The 27,839-nt window shown below is 37.8% G+C and overlaps 1 protein-coding gene and 1 non-coding gene across 5 annotated transcripts in view; both read right to left on the bottom strand.

The window, feature by feature from the left end:
* Nucleotides 1–27,839, bottom strand: part of LOC136865960 (sister chromatid cohesion protein DCC1) — a 154,041-nt gene that overhangs the window by 100,767 nt on the left and 25,435 nt on the right. For all 4 annotated transcript variants that reach the window (XM_068224957.1, XM_068224956.1, XM_068224955.1 and 1 more), the window contains exons 5-6: nucleotides 19,234–19,434; nucleotides 9,841–9,966 (exon numbers count right to left, since the gene is read on the bottom strand). In XM_068224957.1, coding sequence (XP_068081058.1) covers nucleotides 9,841–9,966; nucleotides 19,234–19,434 — 327 coding nt within the window. The remainder of the gene's footprint in view (nucleotides 1–9,840; nucleotides 9,967–19,233; nucleotides 19,435–27,839) is intronic.
* On the bottom strand, nucleotides 8,464–8,540 carry TRNAS-CGA (transfer RNA serine (anticodon CGA)). Its single transcript has one exon. It is a non-coding gene; the product is annotated as a tRNA-Ser (tRNA).

Below are 27,839 nucleotides of genomic sequence, written 5' to 3'. Positions count from 1 at the left end.
GCAATTCCAAGTGAGATTTTCACCCAAATATTTAAATGTACTTACAATTTCAATTCATTTATTATTATTTAATAATAGCTCTGAATTTAAAGTTCTGAAAGTAGGCATTATTTTTGTTTTATCATACGAAATTTGCAATCCAACTTTTTTCGCAGAATGTCTGTTTGTCCATCTGTCCGTTCCTTACAAAACTCCATACCATTCGACCAATCTGACCAAATTTCATATACTTACCTTTTAGGACCCTGCGGATAACCCTTGTAGCCCTCTTCATTCCCTACATTTAGGCCCTTTGGCACATTAACCTAGGCTAATACAGGCAAAATATCAAAACTGTTGTACAAGGATGGGACAAAGCTCATTTTAAGCCTCACAACATGAAGAACAAAAACTTGGAAAATTCCTATGGTACTGAAAACAATGTTTCAAGACCCTAAAACCAACCATTATAGAGATATTGGCACCACACTATCTCTGCTCTAGGAATCGGATGAAGAAATGACCGGCTGTAACCACAGCAATGTCTCAAGAATAGGAAACATGCATGATCTGGGGTTTTAAGAAAAGTGTGCTAATCTGATTCAAAGTTTCATGTGGAATTAAAAAATGTGGTCAGAATGTAGAAATAATAACTCCAAACATAGTAAAAAACTAAATTAAAGTACAAAAATGTCATGTGACGCAAGTACGCGATTTCATTTGTCACTGTCCAAGTTGACTGTATTCTCTCTCTCTCTCTCATTCTCCTCAACCTGATGGTTGGTGGGTAGCATGACTGTCCTTGTCCAACGACCTTCTATCCTGACTGTATTAGCAAATGAAATAACATATAGTATGCTTTGAGAAACAGGATACAGGTGGTAGTGGTGATTTTTTTTTGCTATATGCTTTACGTCACACCGACACAGATAGGTCTTATGGTGACGATGGGATAGGAAAGGCCTAGGAGTTGGAAGGAAGTGGCCGTAGCCTTAATTCAGGTACAGCCCCAGCATTTGCCTGGTGTGAAAATGGGAAACCACGGAAAACCATCTTCAGGGCTGTAAACAGTGGGATTCGAACCCACTATCTCCCGGATGCAAGCTCACAACCTCATTCCCCTAACTGTTTTAGGTGGAAGTACAACTAGGCAACCATCCTCTATATAACACTAACCAGCGAAAAAATGGAAAGGGTCCGACACTTCGAAAAATGAAGGTACCCGCCAAAGAAAGACAAGGGCCACGAAGGACGTGAAAACGAAAGACTCCGTAGGATTCGAAAATTTAATACCGTCGGGGTCAGAAAAGAACAAGAGTAGACCAAGGAAGGTCAGATAGGTTAGATGAAAATGAGGAGCAAAACAGGATACAGTAAAGTTCAATGTCTATACAGTTTATAATAATCTGAGTGTTATTTTTTGCTTTACTTTACAAAGGTAAAATTAAGTTATCCTCCTAATTAACCCCTTAAGCGGGGAGCTCGGTACACACCGGTTCACTCCGGTGGAAAGCATTTTCTCTGACTGAAGATAATATTTAATTACTTGATTAAAAACAATCTTAGACTAAAATAAACTATTGAAGGATCCTGAGAGAAATATTTACTTGAATATAATGTATTTAATTGTTGAAAAATCCTATTATTTTAATTTTTCAATACTTTGTGCAAGAGCGTACTAAGTGCTTTCACACTGTGATATCGATGTTGCTTCTTCCTAATAGCAAATCTCTGGTTTTCGTTTATGCAGTAACTTTTACCTGAATATTTTAGGCAGTTTACTAAAAATCTCTGCCTGGAAATAAATGTTTCTGTACCTGTATTTATAAATTGTAGCTTTACAAAGTTTACATGAACATAAAAGATTTACAATGGATTAAATGATAATACTCACGAAATTTTCTGCTACGTTGGTTAGTGCTTTTGAGGGATCACAAGTGACACACAGGGACTATATTACTCAACACTTCACGTAATATTTCCAGTATTTACAGTCTGCACCGTGTTATGCCTTTTACAGCTGTTCATTACGATACACACGGAAACAGATCATGTTATATAAACTGTCTTAGCTTTGCATAATTTGTATGATTCCATTCTGAAACTCAATCGTTTTCTTGGTATGTATGGATGGTTCACATCAATTGACACTTTGCCCCCAGGGGTATAAGCTTCCGAAAATTTTGCCAACAGATGGACAAATACTGGATTTATCTCGTACATTTTGGGAGGAATTTGTCCATTATTCACCTCAATGTCAGAGATTTGTAAAATGCTGTGGAGGATAATAATAATAATAATAATAATAATAATAATAATAATAATAATAATAATAATAATAATGCTATTGGCTTTATGTTCCACTAACTATATTCATGGCTTTCAGAAACGCTGAGGTGCCGAAATTTAGTCCCGCAGAGTTCGTTTGCATGCCAGTAAATCTACTGACAAGAGCCTGACATATTTGGGCACCTTCAAATACCACCGGTCTGAGCCAGAATCGAACCTGCCAAGTTGCGGTCAGAAGGCCGGCCAGCGCCTCAACTGCCTGGACCACTCAGCCTGGTGAGAAAAAATCTCTTCTATGTTATCAGCTCATAGAAACTAAGCGTATTGAACAATTTATTGCGAGAAATATAATGTCCTAATTTAGGTTTCTGTGCGATCCCCTGCGGCAACAGTATGGCCATAAGAAGCTTTATTTCGTCCTTATTTGTTCTGACCCGGTCTTGATCTCGACTCCTTCGTTTCATCTTACCAAACTGGGCTTTATGAGTGATTTCTTGCTGGGCATCATTTGTCTGTTCAGCTATGTCCTGGCATATCTCGTCATAAAAAAAATAATTACAATATTTTGATTGTTTTTGTTTTCCCTAAAAACTCTCCCTTTACATCATGATGGAATATTGGATCAATGCAGGACCTTCTTTGTCCATTTTCAGTATAAGTTGACTGGTTGGATTGTAATCAGTATTATTGTCATGACTGCCACTGTCATGATTGCTACTTGAACTGCAATCAAACACATGTTGTCTTTTTTGCTACTGCTGAACATTCGCATCAGCTGGGCTCGAACCCAGTACATTCAAGCCTGCAGGACTTATTCCAGGTAAGTTCCTGTCACTTATGAATTCCCCTTCGGCAGAACTTACTTCACTATGATCACTATTCTCCCCACTAAATTCCAACATTTTGCTTATCATGGCCAGTAAATTATCTTCCTGTAATGGCAGGGGCCGGTAATTCCTTTTAGACATTTTAGTAGAAAAATTTACGAAAAAAGATCGAATAGAACCATAGTCTCTACAGTTTGGACGGAAATCATGAATTGTACCTGTATTATGGATGCGTACGATAATAAATGTTGTGTAACTCGCGGTAAACACAAACTCCAGTCGTGAAGGAAGAACACAAGACTGGAGATAATAAATCAGGTTACAGTCCTAAAATGTTATCAGAGAAGTCTGTTCAGTATCACAATCTCTAGAAATCCCTCCTACAGCAATATTATTGCATACAAGGGACGATTAGGCGATGAGCTTAAGCTTCAGCGCAAGGCTAATGAGCTTTAGGTCGTTCTTGCCCGGATGTAAGTTGCATTCTTTATGATGAAACTCGTGGATGACACATTGGTATTGGGAGAACATAGTTGAAATAATTCACGTCAGAGGGCAGACTCATCCAGAATACGCTGCTGAAAAATAAATAAACCTCTGCACGCAGGCAACTGAGAAAAAAAAATTTGAATCGGCGGATATAGCCGCGCTCCCCGCCGAGCAAGCGAATTGTAGCCACGGATCTTGCCGCATCGCCCAATGAACTGGTTAAGTGTATCCTCTAATATCTTGTTATGTTATTCTTTGGACTTAAAATGAATCTTGTGCAGACAGTGAAGCAGAAAAGTTATACATGTTGTACAATTCCGGTGTGCACAAATACATAGCATACCACTCCAAACAAAATATTTATCAATGTGACAAAGACAGCAAAACTAGGAAGAAATGGCAGTGATATATCGAAAAAGGCTACAGTTTATTGCTGTGAGAATCATTTTAATGTAAGGTGAATTTCCTTGAACTTTTAATCACTTTTCCATGTCTGTTATTCTAATAGTAAAACTTTAAATCTATAATTTAATCTATGATTTTTTAATTAAATGCTTCAATTACATATTAGAGTATGAAAGCAAACAGTGCATAAGTTAATGCTGATTATTAAAGTACTTTCCAAACCTAACCCAAGTTTTCAGTGATACATGTCAAATTAATAAACCAAAGGTTTTATGAACCAAACTGATTGCTCTAATTTCACCAATTTATCTTGGCATGCTACAGTTATTTAGTTAACATCTAAATACTCTATAATATAACACCGAGTGAGTTGGCCATGTGGTTAGGGGCGCAGCTGTGAGCTTGCATTCGGCAGATAGTGGGTTCCAACCCCACTGTTGGCAACCCTGAAGATAGTAGGTATTGTGTGTTTTCCCCATTTTCACACCAGGCAAATGCTGGGACTGTACCTTAATTAAGGCCACGGCCGCTTCCTTCGCACTCCTAGCCCTTTCCTATCCCAATGTCATCACAAGACCTATCTGTATCGGTGTGACGTAAAGCCAATTGGGGAAAAAAGTAAGTGTGTACATCATGAAAAAACAACATGAATTTAGGAAAAAAAAAAGTATATCTCTATAACACCAATGCTTGTCGCTTGAGGTGGTCTCAGTCTTTCAATTTAACTATGTACATTAATAATAATATTAAATAAATAACATAATTGCACACCAAAGTGAAAATAGATTACTACAATAATAATAGTGATGTTGGTGTTTAACATATCGTCCAAACTTAGCCTATGTTTCAGATTATACATGCCAAATCAATAAACCAATGGAAAAAAATCACAGCACCCAAAGACGTTCCTATATTGGGCGACTAAAATGTCACCACGACTTTGTTCTTGCTTGCTATGCTCAGCCTGCAAAAAGCTGCCCCTGTGGATCAGCGGTTGAGTGTCGGCTGGTTCAAATCTGGCAGAGGTAGTTGGATTTTTGAAGGGCGGAAAGTCCATCTAATACTCCTTGTCGTACGATGTCAGCATGTAAGAGATCTCTGGTGACATGTTTGGTGTTTACCCGACAAAATTCATTAAATCTCAGCCTCAGATGCCCAAGAGAGTTTTGGTTTACTCAGTCTGCCATCTAGTAGGCCTAGAGTAAAACGGAATGTCGAAATTGACGAGCAGACAGGCAGATGGCGTCAAATTTAGCTGAGGCCATATGATTATTATTAATATTATTATTTGCTTGGAAAAAAAAAAAAAAAAAAAAAATTAACTAAATATATTTAATCAATCTACATTTTTCAGGAATTATAGGTTATAGAAATATAGTTCTATAATGCTAGCTGCTGAAGTCTAACTTGTTACTTTGGCAATGGTGAAAATCCGAAAATTTAATATCCAACCTAGAAATAAGATTTAAGTGATTTCTATTCATGTTTCTTGTTATCCTTATACTGTGAGTTACAGTACAATGCACATAATATAAAAGATGCCAATTTGCTTTTGTTCTGCAAATTTCTCCACCCACAAAACAGTCGCTATTTTTCAAAAATGATGCCACCATGATGACATCCACACATGGCAGATTGTCTGACTGTGAGATTTTTTTTAACCTTTCTTCTGTCATTTTGAAGTTATTCACGATCATAATTAATCACAATGGCTGGTAGAGCTTCATGCGGTACTGGACGATCACGTCACAGCCCGCTGCTTATGCCACAGGACGTTTTACTCGCTTTACAGAAGGAGACTTAAATATTTTTTTTAATGATAGAAAACAAAGTAACTTATCACAATGCAATATGTTTCCTTGCTATTTTATTGGTGTACTTTTCAACAAAAAAAGTTGAAAATTATGCATGTTCCCTATTCTAACAGTAGAATACAGGCCTGGTGTTCCAAGTATGTAGGCACGTGAGTGAATGTAGGCAAGGCCAAGGAGAGATTCTGCTTTAAAATTTTAAACTCATAGCTAGCATTAATCTGTTGAGATACTTATTGATTCCGGAACCACATTTTGATACTCTCATCAGCAAAATGATTGTGAATAGTGCCAAAAATATTTAAAAACTCACAGATGGCGTTAATACGAGCCCGCCCAGTGGCCATGATCGTTAAGGTGTTTAAGTCTAAACAGTTAGCCGGTTTGAGTCCCGCTCATTGAAAAAGTTTCACCATCAGAATAATGGTCAGCAGTCGAGGGGAGGTCATCATCCAGTATTCTGCCTTATGGCAAGCCTTGTCATGGGATGAACCTCTTCCACTTTTACCAGTCCTGCGCCAAGTTTTTCATGTCCAAATATTTCTTTCCTTTGATATTGTCCAACATTTGATATCCTTTCCTTCCCCCTCCTTGTTTGCCTATCACTATTCCTTCTTTCAGTAAACAGTCCCTCCTCAAACAATGTCTGATCCAGTTCATTTTTCCCCTTCTAATGATTTGCAACATACCTAGTTCTTCTCCAACTCTTTGTAATACCTTCTCATTCCTTACCCGGTCTTCCCATTTCACTTCTTCTATTCTCCTCCGTACCTACATCTCTAGTGCCTCCGATCTTCTCTTGTCCTCCTTTCACAAGGGAGGTGGTGGTATACAATTTCTAATCATTAAATTGTGTGCCAGAAGCCTGGATTAAATTCCAAACCTCTGAGCAGTACTCATATGGAGTAAGGGCATATGCTGCTGTTGATGGTAATTCGTCCATTGGATGGAGACGTTAAGCCTTGAGCAGACTCTTGGTGCTATTCGACAGGAGTAGGCTGCTGCTGGCACTGGGTTTCACCCTTTCCTTTCCAACTATCATATTTCACGTCATTCATTTCATCTCATTAACTCCTCTGACAAGGTTGATGTCAGGAAGGGCATCCAGTCATAAAAACCTGCCACGATAGATTCATCTTGCTTCATACCCGACCCCGTAGAGAGATGGGACAAGGGTTGGACAAACAGTACATAGAATTAATATGCTGAGATACTCTTTACGGTTACTGGATCCATGTTTCCATACTATTATCACGACAATGATTGTGAATATCACCTAAGTGTTATTTTCTCTATTTACGAGGTACAAGAAATTCTGTTTAAATATTTTAAGCTCATAAATTGGTACACATATGGCTTACTGTCTGGAGAAAATCACTATGGGGAAAGCCACCCCTAAGCACCCATAGGGGTGGAGGTGGGGAGAGGGTGGATCGATAGTTTACAGGGTTGCTAAAGATGAATAGTGATACTCCAGGTGTCTAAGTCCAAGTTCAGACCCATCGACATGGGGGTGAGAAGGAGTGAAAAGAAAATGTCCAAAATGACCAGGATTACGGATGAGTGTATGTTCCACCATAGCTCTCAACCAAACATGGTACACATATGACTTACTATCTGGAAAAATGACTGTGTGGGAAAGACACCCCTAGGGGAGGGGGTGAAATGTACAAAATAACCAAAAACAACCAATATTAGTGTTGAATCCATAGTTTTCGAGATTGCCGAGATGACCTGCGAAAAACTGGGTGCCGTTTAAGTCATGCTTTAACTGTAGTCGGAATTGAGGTTGGGAAGGGGTGAAAACGAAAGTCCAAAATGACAGATTTTGAATGTATATGTTTCAGTATGTTAACCAAACTTGGTTCACATATGACTTACGATCTGCAAAAGAGCTAATTGCTTTACGTCGCACCAACACAGATAAGTCTTACGGCAATGATTGGATAGGAAAGGCCTAGGAGTGGGAAGGAAGAGGCCATGGCCTTAATTAAGGTACAGTCCCAGCATTTGCCTGGTGTGAAAATGGGAAACCACGGAAAACCATCCTCAGGGCTGCCGACAGTGGGGTTCGAACTCACTATCTCCCGAATACTGGATACTGGCCGCAATTAACGACTGCAGCTTAGCATCTCCTGGGGCGGGGGTGAGGAGCGAGCAACATATAAAAATAATCATAAAGGGCCAATAACAGTGCTGAATCTGTGGTTTTCTGGGATACTGAGATAAATGTGACATTCTGAATACCGATGAATATTGAATTTTCACGACCGCATTGTAATCGAAACAGACTTTCAACGTATTAGGTCGTGTTACGTACATGTAGTACGTGTTGAAGAGATGTTAAGTACAGAACAAAAATGGCCAGCCGGACGCCAGTGGGATCCAAACCCACAACCTCCCGATTTCGCGTCGGCTGCTCTACCAATTGAGCTATGGTGGCCTAGGCCATCTTTGTTCTGTTTGAAAGGATCTGAGCTGCAGGTCTGGCACTGCTGCTAGCACACTGTAGAGTGCGTTTAAGTCGCCCGTTGTGGGGCATGTCAATGAATATTGAATTTTCACGACCGCATTATAATCGAAACAGAATTTCAACGTATTAGGTCGTGTTACGTACATGTAGTACGTGTTGAAGAGACGTTAAGTACAGAACAAAAATGGCCAGCCGGACACCAGTGGGATCCGAACCCACAACCTCCCGATTTCGCGTCGGTTGCTCTACCAACTGAGCTATGGTGGCCTAGGCCATCTTTGTTCTGTTTGAAAGGATCTGAGCTACAGGTCTGGCACTGCTGCTAGCACACTGTAGAGTGCGTTTAAGTCGCCCGTTGTGGGGCATGTCAATGAATATTGAATTTTCACGACCGCATTGTAATCGAAACAGACTTTCAACGTATTAGTTCGTGTTACGTACTACATGTACTACAATACCGTTTAAGTCCAAGCTCAGCCTCCATCGGCATGGCAATTAAGAGGATATGAAGAATGTCCCAAATCGCCAAGATTATAGATGTGTGTGTGCATGTCCCAGCATAGCTCTCAACTAAACTTGGTACACATATAACTTACTATATGGAAAAAAAAAAAATACTGTGGGGTAAGACACCACTAGCAGCCCTACAGGCAGGGGTGGAAATGGGGTGAAATAAAAAGAGAAAACAACCCATATTAATCTGAAATCCATAATTTTGGGGTCACTGAGGTAAACAGTGACACTCCAGATGTCGTTTAAGTCCAAGTTTAGCCCCTATTGGTATGGGGGTGGGAAGGGGTGAAAAAAGAAAATGTCCAAAATGATTGAGATTTTGGATGTATGTTACAGCATAGCTCTCAAGCAAACTTGGTACACATATGATTTACTATCTGGATACAATGCTGTGGAGATAAGACATCCCTGACATCCCTAGGGGAAGGTATGACATGTAAAAATAATAAAAAATAACCGATATTAGTGTCAAATCCATAGTTTCAGGGGTCACTGAGACCAACTGTGACACTCTGGATGCTGTTTAAGTGCAAGTTCAGCCTCCATTGGCATAGTGGTTCAGAAGGGATGAAAAAGAAAATATCCAAAATGACCGAGATGAATGTTGATTCCATAGTTTTTGGGGTCTCTAGGCTGACTGGTGACAGACCCAGTGACAGTTGGAATATTATACATCATATCTATAGTGTGACGCCTAAATACATATAGTTATAACTTACTTTTATTATTTGTTTGAAAGGATCAGCTACTTCCCAGTCAGTCTCTGGGGTGCCACAAGGAAATAGTTTAAAGCAAAACTAAATAACCTCAAATTAAAACTTAAATTTATATACAAAAATAAATTTCTAAATATACAAGTATCAAAGTTACAATAAGAAACAAGGAGCATGGTAAAATAAGGTCCACCTATTCAATACATTAACATAAAGAACAATAAAGAAATCTGAAAATATCACTTCAAACAAGTAATACAAATGCTAAGAAGTAAACATTCAAACAAAGTACGCATGCAGAGCTGGGCACTACAGTTAATATGAATATAAAACTGAAATACCTTCAGGCACACTGTTTTGCCAAGTGGACAAGAATGATTTTAAATCAAAATTTCCAGCTCCACGCAGCAAAACCTCTGCTAGGAATCTGCATACCTTAGGTTCTGAGAGGGAATACAAAGGATTTCCTGAAATACAGAATTAAGACAAATATTAAAAATATCTTGAAATGTTAATTCAAAATACAAATATATTAATAGAAAAGCTGCAATACATATAAAAAACAAAGGAATTGATTTCAGCAACGGAAGCCAAGTGAATAGAACTAGCTCCAAATAAGTGTGCCGTGCAGTGTGCAGGAAGGGAAGCTTCTACTATAGCTGTAAAAACATTCCTACCATTCCACCTGGAACATTCAGCATCTCAAACTGAATGAGCTTCGGTGTTCTTGGTTTTGGACAGACCAAAAGCAGGAACATTTTCCTGAATAGGAGAGGTGTTAGAGAAAAGCTAGCCATATCATTCAGTCTAACGCACGCCTTAACAGCATTAACTAGCACACTGTTCATAAATTGTTATGACTTGATATGACTGATAATGGCAATTGACCTGTCTAAAGCATTTGATAGGGTGGATCATGGGAGACTACTGGCAAAAATGAGTGCAATTGGACTAGACAAAAGAGTGACTGAATGGGTTGCTATATTTCTAGAAAATAGATCTCAGAGAATTAGAGTAGGTGAAGCTTTATCTGACCCTGTAATAATTAAGAGGGGAATTCCTCAAGGCAGTATTATCGGACCTTTATGTTTTCTTATATATATAAATGATATGAGTAAAGGAGTGGAATCAGAGGTAAGGCTTTTTGCGGGTGATGTTATTCTCTATAGAGTAATAAATAAGTTACAAGATTGAGAGCAACTGCAATGTGACCTCGAAAATGTTGTGAGATGGACAGCAGGCAATGGTATGTTGATAAACGGGGTTAAAAGTCAGGTTGTGAGTTTCACAAATAGGAAAAGTCCTCCCAGTTTTAATTACTGCGTTGATGGGGTGAAAATTCCTTTTGGGAATCATTGTAAGTATCTAGGTGTTATTATTAGGAAAGATCTTCATTGGGGTAATCACATAAATGGGATTGTAAATAAAGGGTACAGATCTCTGCACATGGTTATGAGGGTGTTTAGGGGTTGTAGTAAGGATGTAAAGGGGAGGGCATATAAGTCTCTGGTAAGACCCCAACTAGAGTATGGTTCCAGTGTATGGGACCCTCGATCAATTAAACATTTTGATCGGTCTACCGAATGACTAATTTTAATAGGTTTCACACACTACAAGTTTGAGAAAAACATCTGTATAATATATTTTTATAATTTGCTATGTTATAAAAAGGACATATTTCTTATTTTAAATTTTAATTGTATTGGTGACATGCAAATAATAAAAAAAATTTAAACGCAGTTAAGTTAATATTTTAAATATACTTAATTTCAATATTGATTTAATGGTACAAAAGTCTGAAACTGTGAAATTGACAATTACTTACTTTGCTCCAGGACTTTAGACATGTCAGTACGTTGACATTAGAGGTCTGCAAACTATCCAGTTCATTCGCCCATACTCATTTGACCCTCACGCAACTGTATTTCGATCAACGATACGTGGGTTGACTAGCAGCACGTAGTCTGTTGATGAGCCTACGAACAGTATCAACGAAGTTACGATGACCAAGCTTGAAAGGAGCGAGGAAAGGGGAGTTGCTGCCTATAAAATGTTGAATACATGCAAATATTGTAACGAAATATGTAGTGATTTGTACAGTTGGAAGTAATTAATTACAAACCTAACTTACTATAAACACTTTGCGATCAACTTGACACGTTAGTAGACACAGAAAATTAACTTGCCGAGTCTGAAATTTGTGAGTTGTAATCTTGCTGAGTCTTTTTTCACATTGTGATAAACATTCATCATTGTTTTGTTTTAGTACAGAATGAATCAAAAGTGTGTCATATACCTTGTCTGGGTTAAGCAAGCTCTTTTTTTCACTAATTGGTTGTTGAACTGCAATTTCTTTCACTTGCCAAATTGGAGGCTGGAATAGACAAGATTTTCTTCACCAGCAGAGTAAGTCTAGGATATTCTGTACTATAATTTCTCCACCATGCAATGGGATCATCATCAGAAAGGTGATCCTTTAATGAATACGTAAATATGAATTTTATATTTGAAGATAGTTTCTCATCTGTATCATCATGCTATTCCGAAAAGAGAAAAGACTGGTTGGTGGCGTTGATGGTTGTCTGATATGCTAACAATTCTTCAGTCATAAATTTGTCTTGGAAAACATGTCTAAGCATCGTGTTTAGACAGTGAGTTCTGTACGGATAATTGTGGTACAACTCAAGAGTTTTAAGAATATTTGCTTCTTTATCGTTCACGGAGATTTTCTTCGTACAGTATATTCCCAGCTCTGACAGCTTCCCATATGTACTTGTTTCACATTGTCAATTAATTTAGTAGTAACAAGGGCGCGATTTTTAAGCCTCCAGTCTTCATCAATAAAGAGAACGGTAATACCAAGGAAATGTATTTCCTTGTACGGATTTGTTCACATATATGCTGTACAGGCACCATTCACTTCATCGCTACTGATACTCTGTTTTACCAGTTTTATGATTTCATCCATCAATATAATATACAATAATGGCAACAGTGCACTTCCTTGTTTAAGACCTTTCTTTGTATAAAATGTTTCAGTCACCACTCCCCACTTGTACACTGCTTTTACTCTCATGATACAACATTTTTATCTTGTTAATTAATGATTTTGGTACATTCCTTTTCTGTAGGCATTCCCATACATGTTTTCTCTTAACTGTATCATACGCTTTTTCCAATCCAAAAATACGAAGATGACTTCTTTGATCCTTTCCAGGTGTTTTTCCATTATAATTCGCACTGTAAATATCAAGTCTATTGTTGATCTATTTGGTCTAAAGCCATATTATTCTTCCTCTAACTGTGTTTCTATTATATCCCCCAGTCTTTTGTCTATGACTTTCTAGATTATTTTTATCCCATGTGATAATAGTGTTATACCTCTATAATTATTACACCTATTTCCTTTTTTTTGAACAATGGTACAATGCTTCCTTATTGTCAATCTTCAGGTGTCCTTTCATCCTTCCATATGGCACTGGGGGCTTGGTATAGCCACTGTAGTCCACTGCTTCCTGCTGCCTTGATCATATCAGCATTGAATTTGTCTTTTCCACTTGCTTTACCTTTGGTAATTGCTTTCACTGCCCTTTCAAGTTCCAACCATGTTATCGGGTTCTCTTCTTTTTCTCCATCTATTACTTCCATTTTCTTATCTTCTTCTTCCTCTGAGCAGTCATCCTCATTATAAAGTTTTTCAAAATATTTTGCCATCACCTTCTGAAGACCCTTTTTGTCATGTACTATGGATCCATCTTCTCTCTCTAATGCCTTGATTTTTTTCGATTTTATTACTCTGTATAATAGTTTCTGATTTTCTTGACCATCTTGCTCAATTTTGTTCGTAAACTCTCCCCAACATTTCTTCTTTTCTTCCTTGATACTCCTCTTTAGTTGTAGTTTCAATCTTTTGTATTCCACATGTAACCTTTCTATCTTATTCTCATCCCTCTGACATGTTTTTTGCTTTTCCTTATCCATTTCTTTCTTCATCTTGTTCCTTTCTTTTATTTTTTTTAAAATTTTGTCTGTCCACCACCGTGTCTCCTTTCCCTTAACCTTTGTTTTTGTTTTCCCGCATACCTCAGTCGCTGCTTCCACAAATATCTGTCTTAAATTGACCCACTCATCTTCTCCACTTCGTATTTCTGTGTTAGGCAACTTCCTTTTTGCACAATCTTGGAATGCCATTCTTTTATCCTCCTCCTCCAATTCCCAAATCCTGATCTTTGGTTTCTTCTTTGGTACAATTTTAGGGATTTTTACTTGTTTTAATTCCACAATATGAAATTATTCCACATTATAACAATGAGTGTGCCATACTGTCCATTCCAACTATATCGACTGATCTTATGGCTAATCCCCTTCATAAACCATGTGTTCTTTATTATCAGGTTATTTGTGATACAAAAGTCCAACAATTTCTCTTCATCTTCATCTCTATCGCCATACCCATGTGGGCCCAGAACATTCTCTTATCTCAGTCTATCAGTTCCCACATGGGCATTCAGATCTCCCATTATCATGATCCCATCTCCAACAATATGAGTTTCCAGTTCATTGAGGAAATCATCTTTTTCTTCCACGTTACATTCTGTCTGTGGGACATACACCTGTACTATCTTCAGTAGTTCCTTGTTTACGTGTATGTGCATTATTATAATTCTTTCATTTACATACTCAACTTCAGCTATTGGTTCAACATTCTGATTCACTATAAATTCCACTCATTTCTTTTCTCTTTAATGTTACCCATCAAGTACAAGGTGTACCCCTTTCTTAGTTTCTTCATTCCTTTCCCTTTCAATTTTACTTCACTTAATCCCAGGATGATGACTTTTCATCTCTCCATTAGGTCAATCAATTCATTTTCCTTTATTGTTCCAAATCGGGTTTTGTTCTCTGATCGAACACTTGCACGAACATCAGCATTATCATCATACTGCGCAACTGCAGCCAGAGACTCGTCAATTCCATTTCCATTTTTAAACTTCCATCCGAGGCTTGTATTATAGTTGAAAGCAAGTCAAAGTACTAATACTGTAGTTAATTCAGTGTGAAGGAAATTGGTGATCATCAAATTGTTTTGTATAGGATCTAATTGTAAACGATGTAAACTATCCATACAATAGAGGAAATGTAAACTTTCACCAGTCCGTATACACTATACATTAAAAAAAATCAGACACTATCTTATTCTCCTTGCGAGTATAACAATTTGGCAGATAACTGTAATTATCTATAATGGGTTGTCCATGCGGACGTTATTATCTAACCCGATTTATTCTGCAATTTATATAATCCCAGTTTAATTTCTTTATGATATTATTGAACTTACATCTCACTAACTTCTTTTACAATTTTCGGAGACGCTGAGGTGCCGGAATTTAGTCTCGCAGGAGTTCTTTTATGTGCCAGTAAATCTACCAACATGAGGCTGACGTATTTGAGCACCATCGAACCACCGGACTGAGTTAGGATCAGACCTGCTAAGTTGGGGTCAGAAGGCCAGCGCCTCAACCATCTGAGCCACTCAGCCCGGCAGTTTAATTCCTTTAAGAGCATACTTCTTAGTTAGTGTTTTTTTACCTTAATTTTTAGAATTATTCAATGGATTGTACTCCCGTTATTTGACTGTAATTAAGAGGAATATTTTTTTAAAATCCATATAAGCTGAAGATTAGTTCATTTGACTTAATTTCTTTCTGCCTGCATGTTATGGTTTCCGTATTTTTCTGTTCGCAGTGTTTTGTTCTTGCTATGCTCAGCTATTTACTAAAAAGGGGCATGGTGATTGTTCCCCTTTGGTGAGGATAATTATGGGATGGTGGTTGTTTTTATGATGGAGTAATTTGAAAAATAAATAAATAAATAAATAAATGGATGGCTTGACTAGATTGATCAGTGATGTTCTGGATTGTACTCATGATTTAACCTCATGCTGACTAAATATTATTTTTAGTTTTACAATATTTCAACTTTAAGTAATTGATTTATTGTACAAACTGAATTATTATTATTTTTTTTTCTATTTGCTTTACTTTGCACTGACACAGGTAGGTCTTTTGGCAGCGATGGGATAGGAAAGGCCTAGGAATGGGAAGGAAGTGGCCATGGCCTTAATTAAGCTACATCCCCAGCATTTGCCTGGTGTGAAAATGGAAAACCACGGAAAATCATCTTCAGGGCTGCCGACAGTGTGGTTCAAACTCGCTATCTCCTGGATGCAAGCTCACAGGTGCGCGACCCTAACTGCACAGCCAAACTTGCCTGGTAACTGAATTATTACCACCGAACTAACCTTTTCACTGCCGAGTTTTGATGACCAGGCGAGCCCTCTGGGCCGGGTATTTTTAAGGAAGAAGCAATTTCACAGATACATATTTACTGATACAATTAATGGAATGCATATCGTGCCTGCAGCCCAATGCGGGGTCGGGGATGAAGTAAGATTATATTTTACACCATATTTTTACGGCCGGATGCCTTCCCGATGCAAATCTCAGTTGAGAAATGAACGAATATGAAATTAATGATGGTGAACGAAACTGGGTAAGGAAGTGAAAGGAATCGGCTGTGGTTTACGAATAGGAACTGTCCCGACATTTTCTTAGGAGTGCAAAGAGGAAAACAAAACAAAAAAAAAAAAAAAAAAAAATAAATTCTCAGGACAGCTGACAGTGGGGTTTGAACCCACTCGCCTGCCGAGTGCAGAGCTTGTCTCCATAGCCGTAGCATGTTAATAGGTGTGGCTACTCAGCTCGGTGATAATGTTACTGAAATATAATAACACATGAAATGGAGTGGTATATCTGCCGTACAGAACTTCCTTGAGCATTTCCACGGAATCTCAAAGAATGACCCTATATCGGGTACATTTGTAAGATCGGTGAAGTACACACTGCAGCAAAACGTATATATGCGGGCTTGGCAGACGAGGCACGGTGTTCAATAACGTATATATACGGGTTTGGCAGTGCATGGGTTAAGTCACTTGGGACTGGTCCGTCTTCAACTTCTTTGGTGTTCATATAAAAGAAGGACTTTGTATGGTAATTCACATCGATCTTAAAATCTCTTCTACTCTTTTTCTAAATACCTTAAGGAAAAAATTTCTTCTGTTCTGGGATTTAAGTGATTTTCCTAAAGAAACCAAGTAGCGTTAACTTTAATCATTGTAACTGTTAAGTTTCTTTAATTTCATTAAATGTTGTTTTCCTCTAAATGAAATAATTTTATTTCATTTCAATTCTATGTTTTCTCATTTATTTTAAGTAGCTCTGATCCACTCGACCTCTTTTATGCGTGGTTTGATTGCCTTTAATTATATCTGAAGCACGATTGGGGCTTTGTCAAAGTTAAGTTTGCTTCCCCATTTGTTTGTGGTTTCTGAGTGTATTTTATTGTATCAGTATCCCATATCATGTGAACAATATGATTTGTTAAACTACTAAAAGTATATCATAACACGAAGCAAGCCCATTCTGATGCCCCACTCCGTATGACCGGAAATACAGTAATGTTCCATGATAAACACCTTTTAGGTAGCAGGTAGGGACCCTTTTTGGAGGCAGTCCTATCCAGAAAGTGGCGCCCCTGCCTATGCGAGTCCTAGAACACAATGACCCATGTGTAACATCTGGTAAGGGTCCCAGCTCAGGGTTACGAGTGGAGACCTCAACGACTTCTACAGCGGAGAAGGTGGAAGAGGCAGCCCTGTATTCAGGGATTAATATCAGTACAACCTGCTGCCTTGTAGGTTGAGGTGACTGGACACCTAAGGCTAAGGGAGAAAACCCTGAAAGAAAATCACCATCTGTGTTAGGCTCAGCAGGATTACTGAAGCTTTCAAAAATAATACGAGCCTCGGATGTAAATTAGAGATGTGAACTGGCGTCACATATATGAGCAGCATCTGTGGGTGGATAGGAGAAACTGGAGGAAGCTTGTACACAACCGTACCCGGCTTGCTGGAGCGAAGAAATGATGATGATGATGATGATGATAAACACCTTCCCCTCTGTCAAGCCATGTAAAGATAGGAACATGAAAAAAGAAAACAAAAAAAAAACAGAATGAATACAGCAAAAGATCAGTGTAGAGAGAGAGAGCAATAGAAAGAGAAGACAAGGATAAACATGAAAACATAAAAAGAAAAGGACAATCTCCACATCTTCAGACATTGCCATCTTTAATTGTACGCTCTCTCCTCACCAATCCCTGTTCTTATACATCCACCTCTTCTCAGCCTCCAGCAAGCTCGTTTCTACTTCCATTTCATCAGGAGGATGGGCCTAAGCAACCACTGAGGGGCTATCTCGACAGATGAGGGAAGTATATAAAATAAACTTCATGGTTCGTATTGCACTTTAACAGATTCACAACTAAATCTTTTTTATTATCCACCTTGTCGATACATTAGTTGCTTAAGGCAACTTATCAGTTAACAGTGGTACATGTTTCGTATTTTTGTAACATATTCAGCCACATAATAATACTGTTTAAATGAAAAAAATGATATACTGACAAAGTTTACAATGTCTTGAGAAAAAGTGTTCTTAAAAATAGCATAAGAAAATCAAATGACAACATTAACTAAAAAATTAGTTGTGATGATGAGGGAAGTGCAGGATAAGAACAAATCCCGATAAATACAGAAAATGGGAAGAAACTTAGCATACAGATGGTAAAAGATTAGGAATACAGGACAAAGAACGAGAAAAGTATCCCAACAGGATGATGTAAGTACTGGAAAGGAACAAACAAGTGTCAAATCAACTCATGTAAAGATAGGAACATGAAAAGGAACAATATTGTAGGTTTGATCCCACCTGACAAACACATTAGGTTTCAATTCCAACATGAAAGAACTGAAAATGTGACCCACTTTAGGGTGTTACTGTAGCAACAACACTGATGAGACAATTTACTAAGAAATGAACAACAATACATGCATTGTCATAATGAAGTCACCACCCAACCCTAGGGTTTCCCCCATCCAATTAGTTCACAGCCAGATTTCCCGAGCAGGAACTCTGTCCTCAGTCTCCCAAACAATAAAATCCAGTATTATTCATAACCATATGTCATCTTGGTCTCCACAAAATCAATCACATTTTCAAACAAAAATTCAATCTTCCCTTGTCCTCACCCCACACCTGTGATTTTTTTTCCAAAACAACACATAATCATATTCAGGCACCCACAAAACTTCACAAAAATTCTCACTTGCTATGAACCAACCCCCAACCCCTTCTGACTTATTCCCCTGTGAACACATCTGCTGCAAGATCTGCCATCTACATATACCCAGCATAATTTTCACTCGTAGGAGTACCAAGAAGTCTTACCCCATACAAGACCATCATGACTGCACTTCAATATTATCTACCAGTTTTAATGCAGACTCTGCCGAGCTTTCTGTATTGCCTTAACTATCAACACTCTAGCCAAACGAATACATGGCCATTATAGTAAAAACAAAACCAAGAACATGGATCTTCCTGTCCCAATTCACATTTGGCTCCATTGTTTCATAGTTGAAGTCCTTAAACACTTACCCCTATCCTTCCACACTCTTGCCTTTACAGATCCCAAGTGTGGAAAAAACTGGAGCTCAGGTTTAGGGAAGCACACAACCTTAACATTAGATAACTGCTCCTTTTTTTCTCCTGCCTTATTTTACCCCCCTTCATCCCTTTCACAATGATTCTTGTAAGGAAATAGTGCTTTACCTCTAGTGTCAGTTCCTCCTGTAGGTTCCATATACCAATCAAAACACTGGCCAAGTATTTCTTCTGGTACAAGGTCACACAGCTCCTTCACAGTCTCTTCTTTTGGTACTGAATTGAGAGACCAAGAGTTTTCATCCAGGAGATTGAGAATGTGTGAGAGAACTCTAAAATGATAGTCATGACTTAGCACCCTCCACTTATCTGTAAAAAGTGAACATGGAATATCAATGATAAAAACTTAAGAAAAATAATTTAAACTATAAATATCCTACGACTGGGGTGCTGAAATCCTAGGCGCCAGGTCGCTGCGGCGACTGTGTTTTTGCTGCTGGTGCCTAACTTTCAGCCCCACAGAAAAATCTGTTTTTCACACTTTCTTCTCCAACCCATCAGTTTGTAACAAAAGCCTCACGATATACAATGTGACGTCACTGAACAAGCATAAATCCATGCCACAATGTTCTTGAAAATAAATAACTGCGAGGAGAAAGAGAATATAAAGTAGAAGTCTGCTATAGTGAGAACTCCGTTATAACGACAGCTTTTTTCTGTCCCTTCAAAATTCCTATATTAAACTGTGTATTATATTTCAGTTACAGCGAGAACCCTATCACTGATGCATCCGTTATTACAAGCAATTAAGCATGCATAATTTTTTCCATTATCAATATTTATGCACTCCAGCGATTATATTGAATGTGATCGATCATCTTCGGTGCAGATTTTTTGCTATGTGCACTAGCGAACACTCGTCGACATTCAAACTCGAAGGCGATATCGGAGTCGATTATTAATACCTGTCAACTGGTGAAAATAAGCACAATTTGAAATGAAAGAGAACATGTTTCCATAATAATACATAAATAATGTGGCCAATAGCAGTAGTTAACTCGTTAGAAATAAAGGCTGAAGTAAACGATCATTTAATTTTAAAACTACTGTATGTGCTGAAATTAAGCAAGAATGTGATACACCTCAAAATACAGCGCAGAATGGTTGACTGATTTCAGAGGTTAGTTTATTGAGTGAAACCTTGTAAGGCATTTCTGCAGGGGATAAGAAAAGATGATGTGTTCAGCAAGAAAACGTACTATTGAATACACGAATATGTAAACACTTGGTATGTTTTTTCCTCTGACATTCGTTGAATTTAATTCGTGTATGCATGGGTATAGTGAAAGATATAGGCTATCTACCATTTCTAAAGATGTGATGAGAGTATTAAAAGGCATGAAAAAAGATGAGAGAATATGAAAACCTTTTCCACTGGGGCTTATTAAATAAAAATAGTGTATTAAAAGGTGTGTAAAACACCTGACAACACATATAAAAACGTTTGCAGTGGGGCCCCATAAAAGTATCAGCGCATTATTGCAGAACACACTCTTTCTAAAACAAATGTCGGCTGAAGCATTATACTTCGGACCAGTGGGTTAAATATTGTTTTCTGGTCACACTCTTTGACCATGAATTTGGAGGTTAAAGTCGGCCACGTGCACGAGAAATGACTTTGACCAAGACCATCTACAACCTACCAGACCTTAATGTAGAATCGAACATGGCGGATTCATTGGGCCACTGTCTGCTGTAGGACGCAGTTGGGCATTAATTCCTAATAATATAACTAACGTCGATAACGTTCATAATCTTTGTAAAGAAGAATTATATGAAATATAAATCATGTTTCCGTAGTTAGAAAACATGAAACAGTTTAAAATAATATACCAAGATCGAAAAAGTATTCGACCAATTTACATAACCCTACACCAGTACATTTGACAACGACAAAATGTAAGTAATTAATATAAGTTGGTTAAACAACAACAAACAACACATTACAAGTAAAACACAAATCATCCATAACAGTGAAATGACATATTGTACTCAGTAAATAAGATTTTCAGCAAGCAAGACTACTTTAAATATGCACATGACTCACTAACATAACCCTACAGCCAGTACACTTGAAAATGACAAAATTAAACCAACATTCGTTGGTAAATCACAAATTACATAGGACAATAAAATAACATTCTCAACAAATACACATTCACCAGCCTAGTCTACATGAAATATACAATTAAAGGTGTATTTATAAGAAAAACATAATTATTGATAAAAACACTTTTTAATGCACTTTTTAATCATTGTTTTCAACTTCACACTGCACTGACACTCATCAAGGTTACATACACTACTCTCAATTAACTGAAATCCTAACACTACCACTCCCCCTCTCTGATTCTGTAACTTAAGAATTTCTGGTTTGTAACTGTCACTAATTAACACCTGGAAAAATCTGAACACGTTACAACACAAGGACATGACCAACAATGATGGAAACTTCAAACCACTTGTCTTCACTAGATTAAAATACATCATAATTTCCCTGTCACTATCCACAAGCAATTCATTTTCAGCCTGCAACATTTTAACACAGACATCACACTTTTATATAATATTTCAATCACTTGCCAACTGGTGCAGCTGGCAATGCAGACCAAAATCCACAGTGTTTCAAGGGGAACTTTGATGTGAATTACTTCTTCTAATGCAGGCTCTAACACATCTAAATTATCAATAAATGCATCATGGCTATTGATATAGACATTACGAGCAAAGTCTTTCAAAGAAAATTAACCAAGTTTTGCAGACCTCATCTTCAATACAACTAACACTTCGATCTTTCTTTCAGACTCAAGAATTTGTTCACAGAAGCATTATAAGTGCAACCACTCAATCTCTTCCTCCTCCTCCTCATCACCACCATCATCATCATCATTTCCCATTATCCAGCTGTAGCCAGGTAGGGGCAAATATGGTTCTTCTCCACTTTCTCTTTCCACCACTCCTCCTCCAGGTTTCTTTCTCTAATACTGCATTGGATTGTGTCCTTCGATCTCAATCGTGGTCATCCGCGGCCTCTCCTTCCTTACATTTGCATTTCCATCACTGTTTTTGGCATTCTTTCATCACTCATTCACTTTATGTGCCCAAACCACCTTAGTCGGATCTTCTCTATTCTATCATTCATTTTTCCACTCTTATTTCTTGGATTTTCTCATTCCTTATTTTGTCTCTTCTACTCTTCTGTATCATACTCCTCAAGAACTTCATTTCAACTGCCTGTACTTGAATCTCATCCTTCTTTGTCATTGTCCAAGTTTCTGCTCCATAAGTTGTTATGGGTACATAATACATCTTGTACATAGTTTCCTTTGCTTCCATTGGTACATCTTTGTCCCATAACATGTTTTTTACACTATGATAGAAACCACTTCCAGGTTGAATCTTCTTACTAATTTCAGCATCCAGTCGAGTTCTCCATTAATTCACTCCCCAGGTATTTGAACTTCTCCACTACTTCCATGGGCTTGTCTGCAAGTCTAATCTGACCTCTCCCTTCTTTCTCCCCTCTAGTCATAACAAGAGTTTTACTCTTTTCTACACTTATTTCCAATCCACATTCTTCGATCTTCCCATTCACCGCATCCAACTGTTCTTGAACATCAGTGTCCTTTTCCCCAAATCACAATATCATCTGAAAATAACAGCATGTTCATTTCTCTTCCTCCATATGCTGCCTTTGCTGTTCTCATGATGTCATCCATTACTAATGTAAACAGGATTGGTTATAGAACACTTCCCTGTCTCAGCCCACTAATGATTTTGAACCAACTTGTCCTGCCAATGCGTGTTTGCACACAACTACAAACATTCCTTGTACATTGCCATTATCATTTTTTTAAATCCCTGTCCAATTCCTTTTTGCACCAGACTGTCCCAAACTTTAGTCCTGGGGACACTGTTATATACCTTTTTAATGTTAATTAACGTCATCACTTCATCATTTCCATACTCCCATTGCTTTTCCATTAGTTGTCTCATAATGAAAATGGGCTCTATTGTTGATTTTCCTGTATCTGATTTTCAACCCTCAACCTTATCCTACTTTCCAGTATCCTCTCCATTATCTTAGCAACATCGGATATCAGAGTAATTCCCCTGTAGTTCTTCAATACTTTCTTATTGCCTTTCTGTAGCCACCAAATCTTCCTTCTAAACGATCTGCAATTTGGCAGTAAGCACATAAGACCAGTGGTACTTATTGAAAATATATTTACACAATTCTATCACTGTAGTAAGTATGTCAAAGCAGTGTATATTTCACTTGTCAATCTTTCTCCTGTTTATGTGCCATAAGTCTATGTATGTTTTTAAACATGTAAGGAATGAAAGGTCCATGTCATCAGGATGAGTAATTGGCCTAGTATCTTCATTTCTGGTATATGTACCTTTCATGGGATGTTGTACATTCCAGACTGACTACCACTTTTAAATTAATTTTAGAAACTGGATTGTGCCATCAGAAACATTCACACCTTGACTTTTAAGCAATTACAAACCAGCAACATTCTTATGATCAAAGACTTTACTGCTAATGATACATTCTGTCTCTATTATTGTTAGATAAATTTGGAGCCATTTTTAGCAACAATTTTATCTCAGAATGAAACAACTCTCTAAGGTCTGAAAATTTTTTTTTTGCTACTGGCTTTACGCTGCACCGACACAGATAGTATGGCGACGATGGGATAGGAAAGGCCTAGGAGTTGGAAGGAAGCGGCCGTGGCCTTACTTAAGGTACAGACCCAGCATTTGCCTGGTGTGAAAATGGGAAACCACGGAAAACTATCTTCAGGGCTGCCGACAGTGGGATTCGAACCCACTATCACCCGGATGCAAGCTCACAGCTGCGTGCCTCTAACTGCATGGCCAACTCGCTCGGTGGTCTAAAAATTTGGCCTCAGTAGTTGTAAATTTACAGACTGACTCTGTACCAACATCAACATTGACCACTTCACTTAAAACAGCAAATGTCTTATCAACGTTTGGTATGATAAGAGAATGTCGCAGCCCATATTAGTAGTTTTGGAGAGTATCTTATTTGATTAGTTATAGAGAGCTCTAATTGTTCCAAGACAAATTTTATTTTACTAGTTCTCTCTGCCATTAAACTCACAGTCTAACTCAAGTGCATTTTTCCAAAATGTTCATCAAAAGAGCAAGTTTATCAGTGAGACCAATACTATCATCAGAATAACTTGTGAGATGACTTACCAAATGTCAAACTACATACATCTGTCATATTTCATATCTTCACAAGCATCAGATTCCAATAGAAACCTAAAATACTCTGTAGGCAAACACACATTTCTGTGAAATACTTGAACTGCAAATGAACTTGAAAGTTTAAAACTCACTGATGGAACGTTAATAAATGACCATCTCCCTTCACAAATAACACATAATCTTCCTTCACTATTACAGTGAATGGTTTAACGAATTTTTTCTGAACTTCACAGATGAATGAGGTAAAATCTGTAAGTCACTTTCACACTACTTACTGAAATAACGTCTAAATACTAAAAACATCATTAACACATTAAAAATATCTAGATAACCAAGAGAAGAACCAATAAAAGGACACTGCAACACTATTTAATACACAACAATATTCGGTGGAAAATTAAATCGCGAATTCCAGTAGCAAGATATCCTCAACCAACCACACATGTGAGCGGGGGTATAAACCAAACTGAATGTAAACATGGCTCCACACACAGTCTACATGTGGCCCAATGGTGCAGCCATTTTGTCACGTATTGATATATATATACATATTCAGGTCTGATAATAACGTAGTTGGTCTTGCTTTGAACGTCATCTTGAATGCGCAACACTTCGATCGACTAGAGTCAAAACTCGAAGGTGCGAGTTTTAACATAAGCGCCACAGTTGAAAGATGCCTGTCCACTTCATGGATTTTGTCCTCATTAGTAAGCGATTTTAAGACTTTTTCAGTATCTATAACGGGGCTATCACAAGACAAATATGCACCACACTAGTCAACTCCATACAATTATGTCCCTAATCCTTACATAGTCCATCACGCGATAAATATTCGCTACCCTTCACTGTGTCACTCAACACAATAGATTTCTAACTTCAGAATGGAATGCGAAATACAAAAACAAGCAGGCTTCCTGGATTATTCAGCAATGCCAATGAAAACCAGAAAGCAAAACTGAACTTTCCTAAGGCTAATGGCTTACTTCTTGAAGCTATAATTTACTCTGTAAATTTCTGGAATTCAAGGCCATTTCCCATTTTCGCTTAACTTTCCCCAACCTGGCTCCTGTGGCGAGGGCTTTAATCTGTGTTGGAAATCACGATCCTTTAACAAAGGATGACAAAGAACAATTTCAGGGCTGGGAAAAACGTGATCGTACTGAGTCATAATAATGAAAATTTGTGACGCGATAAGTAAGGTATGTTTAAATAGTTTTAATACGATATGAATGGGGACTTCGAATTTACGACGTGCTAAGCGAGAAATCGTCTTAACGAGGAACACACTACGAGGTTTCACTGTATTTTCTCACGTCTGGTTAAATTTCGGAAAGGCTATTCCTGAGTAATTTATAGTGAAAACGTTATCATTAAATGAAATAAGTTTTTTTTTTGTTATTTGCTTTACGTCGCACCGACACAGATACGTCTTATGGCGACGATGGGACAGGGAAGGGCTAGGAGTGGGAAGGAAGCGGCCGTGGCCTTAATTAAGGTACAGCCCCAGCATTTGCCTGGTGTGAAAATGGGAAACCACGGAAAACCATCTTCAGGGCTGCCGACAGTGGGGTTCGAACCCACGATCTCCCGAATACTGGATACTGGCCGCAATTAAGCGACTGCAGCTATCGAGCTCGGTAAGAAATAAGTTTCATAATGATAGATGCATATTGAACTGTGATTACAATAGAGTAAATTAATGTATTATTAGGGTCCACCTTTTCAATACAAAATGTAAAGAGTTTAAATTACATAAATGATTAGGGACTAGTTTCGACCTAGTACTAGGTCATCGTCAGCCTAAAGCAAAATTAAAACACAAATACCAAAGAAATTTAACAATGTAAAGACACATAAGGTCTCGTAAAAGTACATACCATGTGAGATATGGTGCAGCACTATGTTACTCTATGAAAGAGATTCATAAAAAGTCCAGTGCACATTAAAAAGATGTTATAGATAGGGATCCTTGAGTTGCTGGTTAAGGAAATTAGAATATGTTGGCTCCTTTAAGATGCTGGTATCCAACTGAAGAACCACTGAGCCGAAATTACGTCGTTTATTTACGAATAAAGTCCAGTGCGCCGTATAGCATTAAAAAGTTGTTAGGTATGGAAATTTTTCAGTTGTGGGTCAAGGAATTCAACATATGCTGGCTTCTTAAATGTACTGCTGTATAATCGAAGAACAACTGAGATGAAGTTACGTTGATTTTTAAGATATTCATAGACGTAAAAACACATGGATGCTGGAAAGGCTCTTCAGTTTTTTGGAACTTGAAGGAAGGTAATTGTAGCGCGTGGAGGCTTAGGAATCAATTGGATACCAGCATCTTAAAGGAGCCAGCATATTCCATAATCTCCTTATCCAGCAACTCAAGGATTCCTACCTATAACATCTTTTTAATGTGCACTGGACTTTTTATGAATCTCTTTCATAGAGTTATTTTTTAACATAGTGCTGCACAATATCTCACATCATAATCTATTAGTTTCATTTCCGTATTGATTGCTACTACAACATAAAAATAATTTAGAAGCCTCCACCTTATCAATACAATATTTATTTACTATAATGCAGTAAATTCAGTACCGGTTTCGACCCCTATGGGTCATCCTCAGCTGACACACATTAAATTTGTTTCAAAAACATCACATGTAAGACATTACACCTTCATACAACTGACCCAATTAAACCAAACATTAAAAAGTTGCTTATTAAAATAGAATAGAAATAGAAAATAGATCTCGACATGCAGCCGTGCAGCATACACAGTGCCAATACTCAACATATCATATTCTACAACATAAAAGAAGCCCTCACGCTATCACCAGAACAAATGTACATTGGCTAACACGACAATTTAAACCTTACTTCAAGATGTACAGCATATCAAATAAAATTTAGTTCATAATAGGCACTATTTAACTCAATAATGGCACACGCAATTCTTCACAACAACATCTGTATATCAAGATAACTTCATCACCTGGATACTAGCAGTAGTCAAGGAAAATCGGAACGAATGAAAAACAATTACAAGCCTCAACTTCAGCATATATACACTGTGTACTTACCATTTTACAAGTACAATGCAGTAATAACAAACAGTACAAATTAGAACAAAAATTGGACCCATTTTATTTGTTTTTACCATTTCATCCATTTAACCGGCCTGTTACATCGGGTCTAAAGCTTTTTACATACATACATACATACATACATACATACATTATCATTATAGACTGTTATGCCTTTCAGCGTTCAGTCTGCAAGCCTCTGAGAATTTACTAAACGTCGCCACAATCCTCGATTTGCAACTAGTGTTATGGCCTCATTTAGTTTTATACCTCTTATCTTTAAATCGTTAGAAACCGAGTCTAACCATCGTCGTCTTGGTCTCCCTCTGCTTCTCTTACCCTCCATAACAGAGTCCATTATTCTCCTAGGTAACCTATCCTCCTCCATTCGCC

Source organism: Anabrus simplex, chromosome 1 (genome assembly GCF_040414725.1).
Source record: "Anabrus simplex isolate iqAnaSimp1 chromosome 1, ASM4041472v1, whole genome shotgun sequence".
NCBI classification, from domain to species: Eukaryota; Metazoa; Arthropoda; class Insecta; order Orthoptera; family Tettigoniidae; genus Anabrus; species Anabrus simplex.
This window is presented reverse-complemented; position numbering and strand designations above follow the sequence as displayed.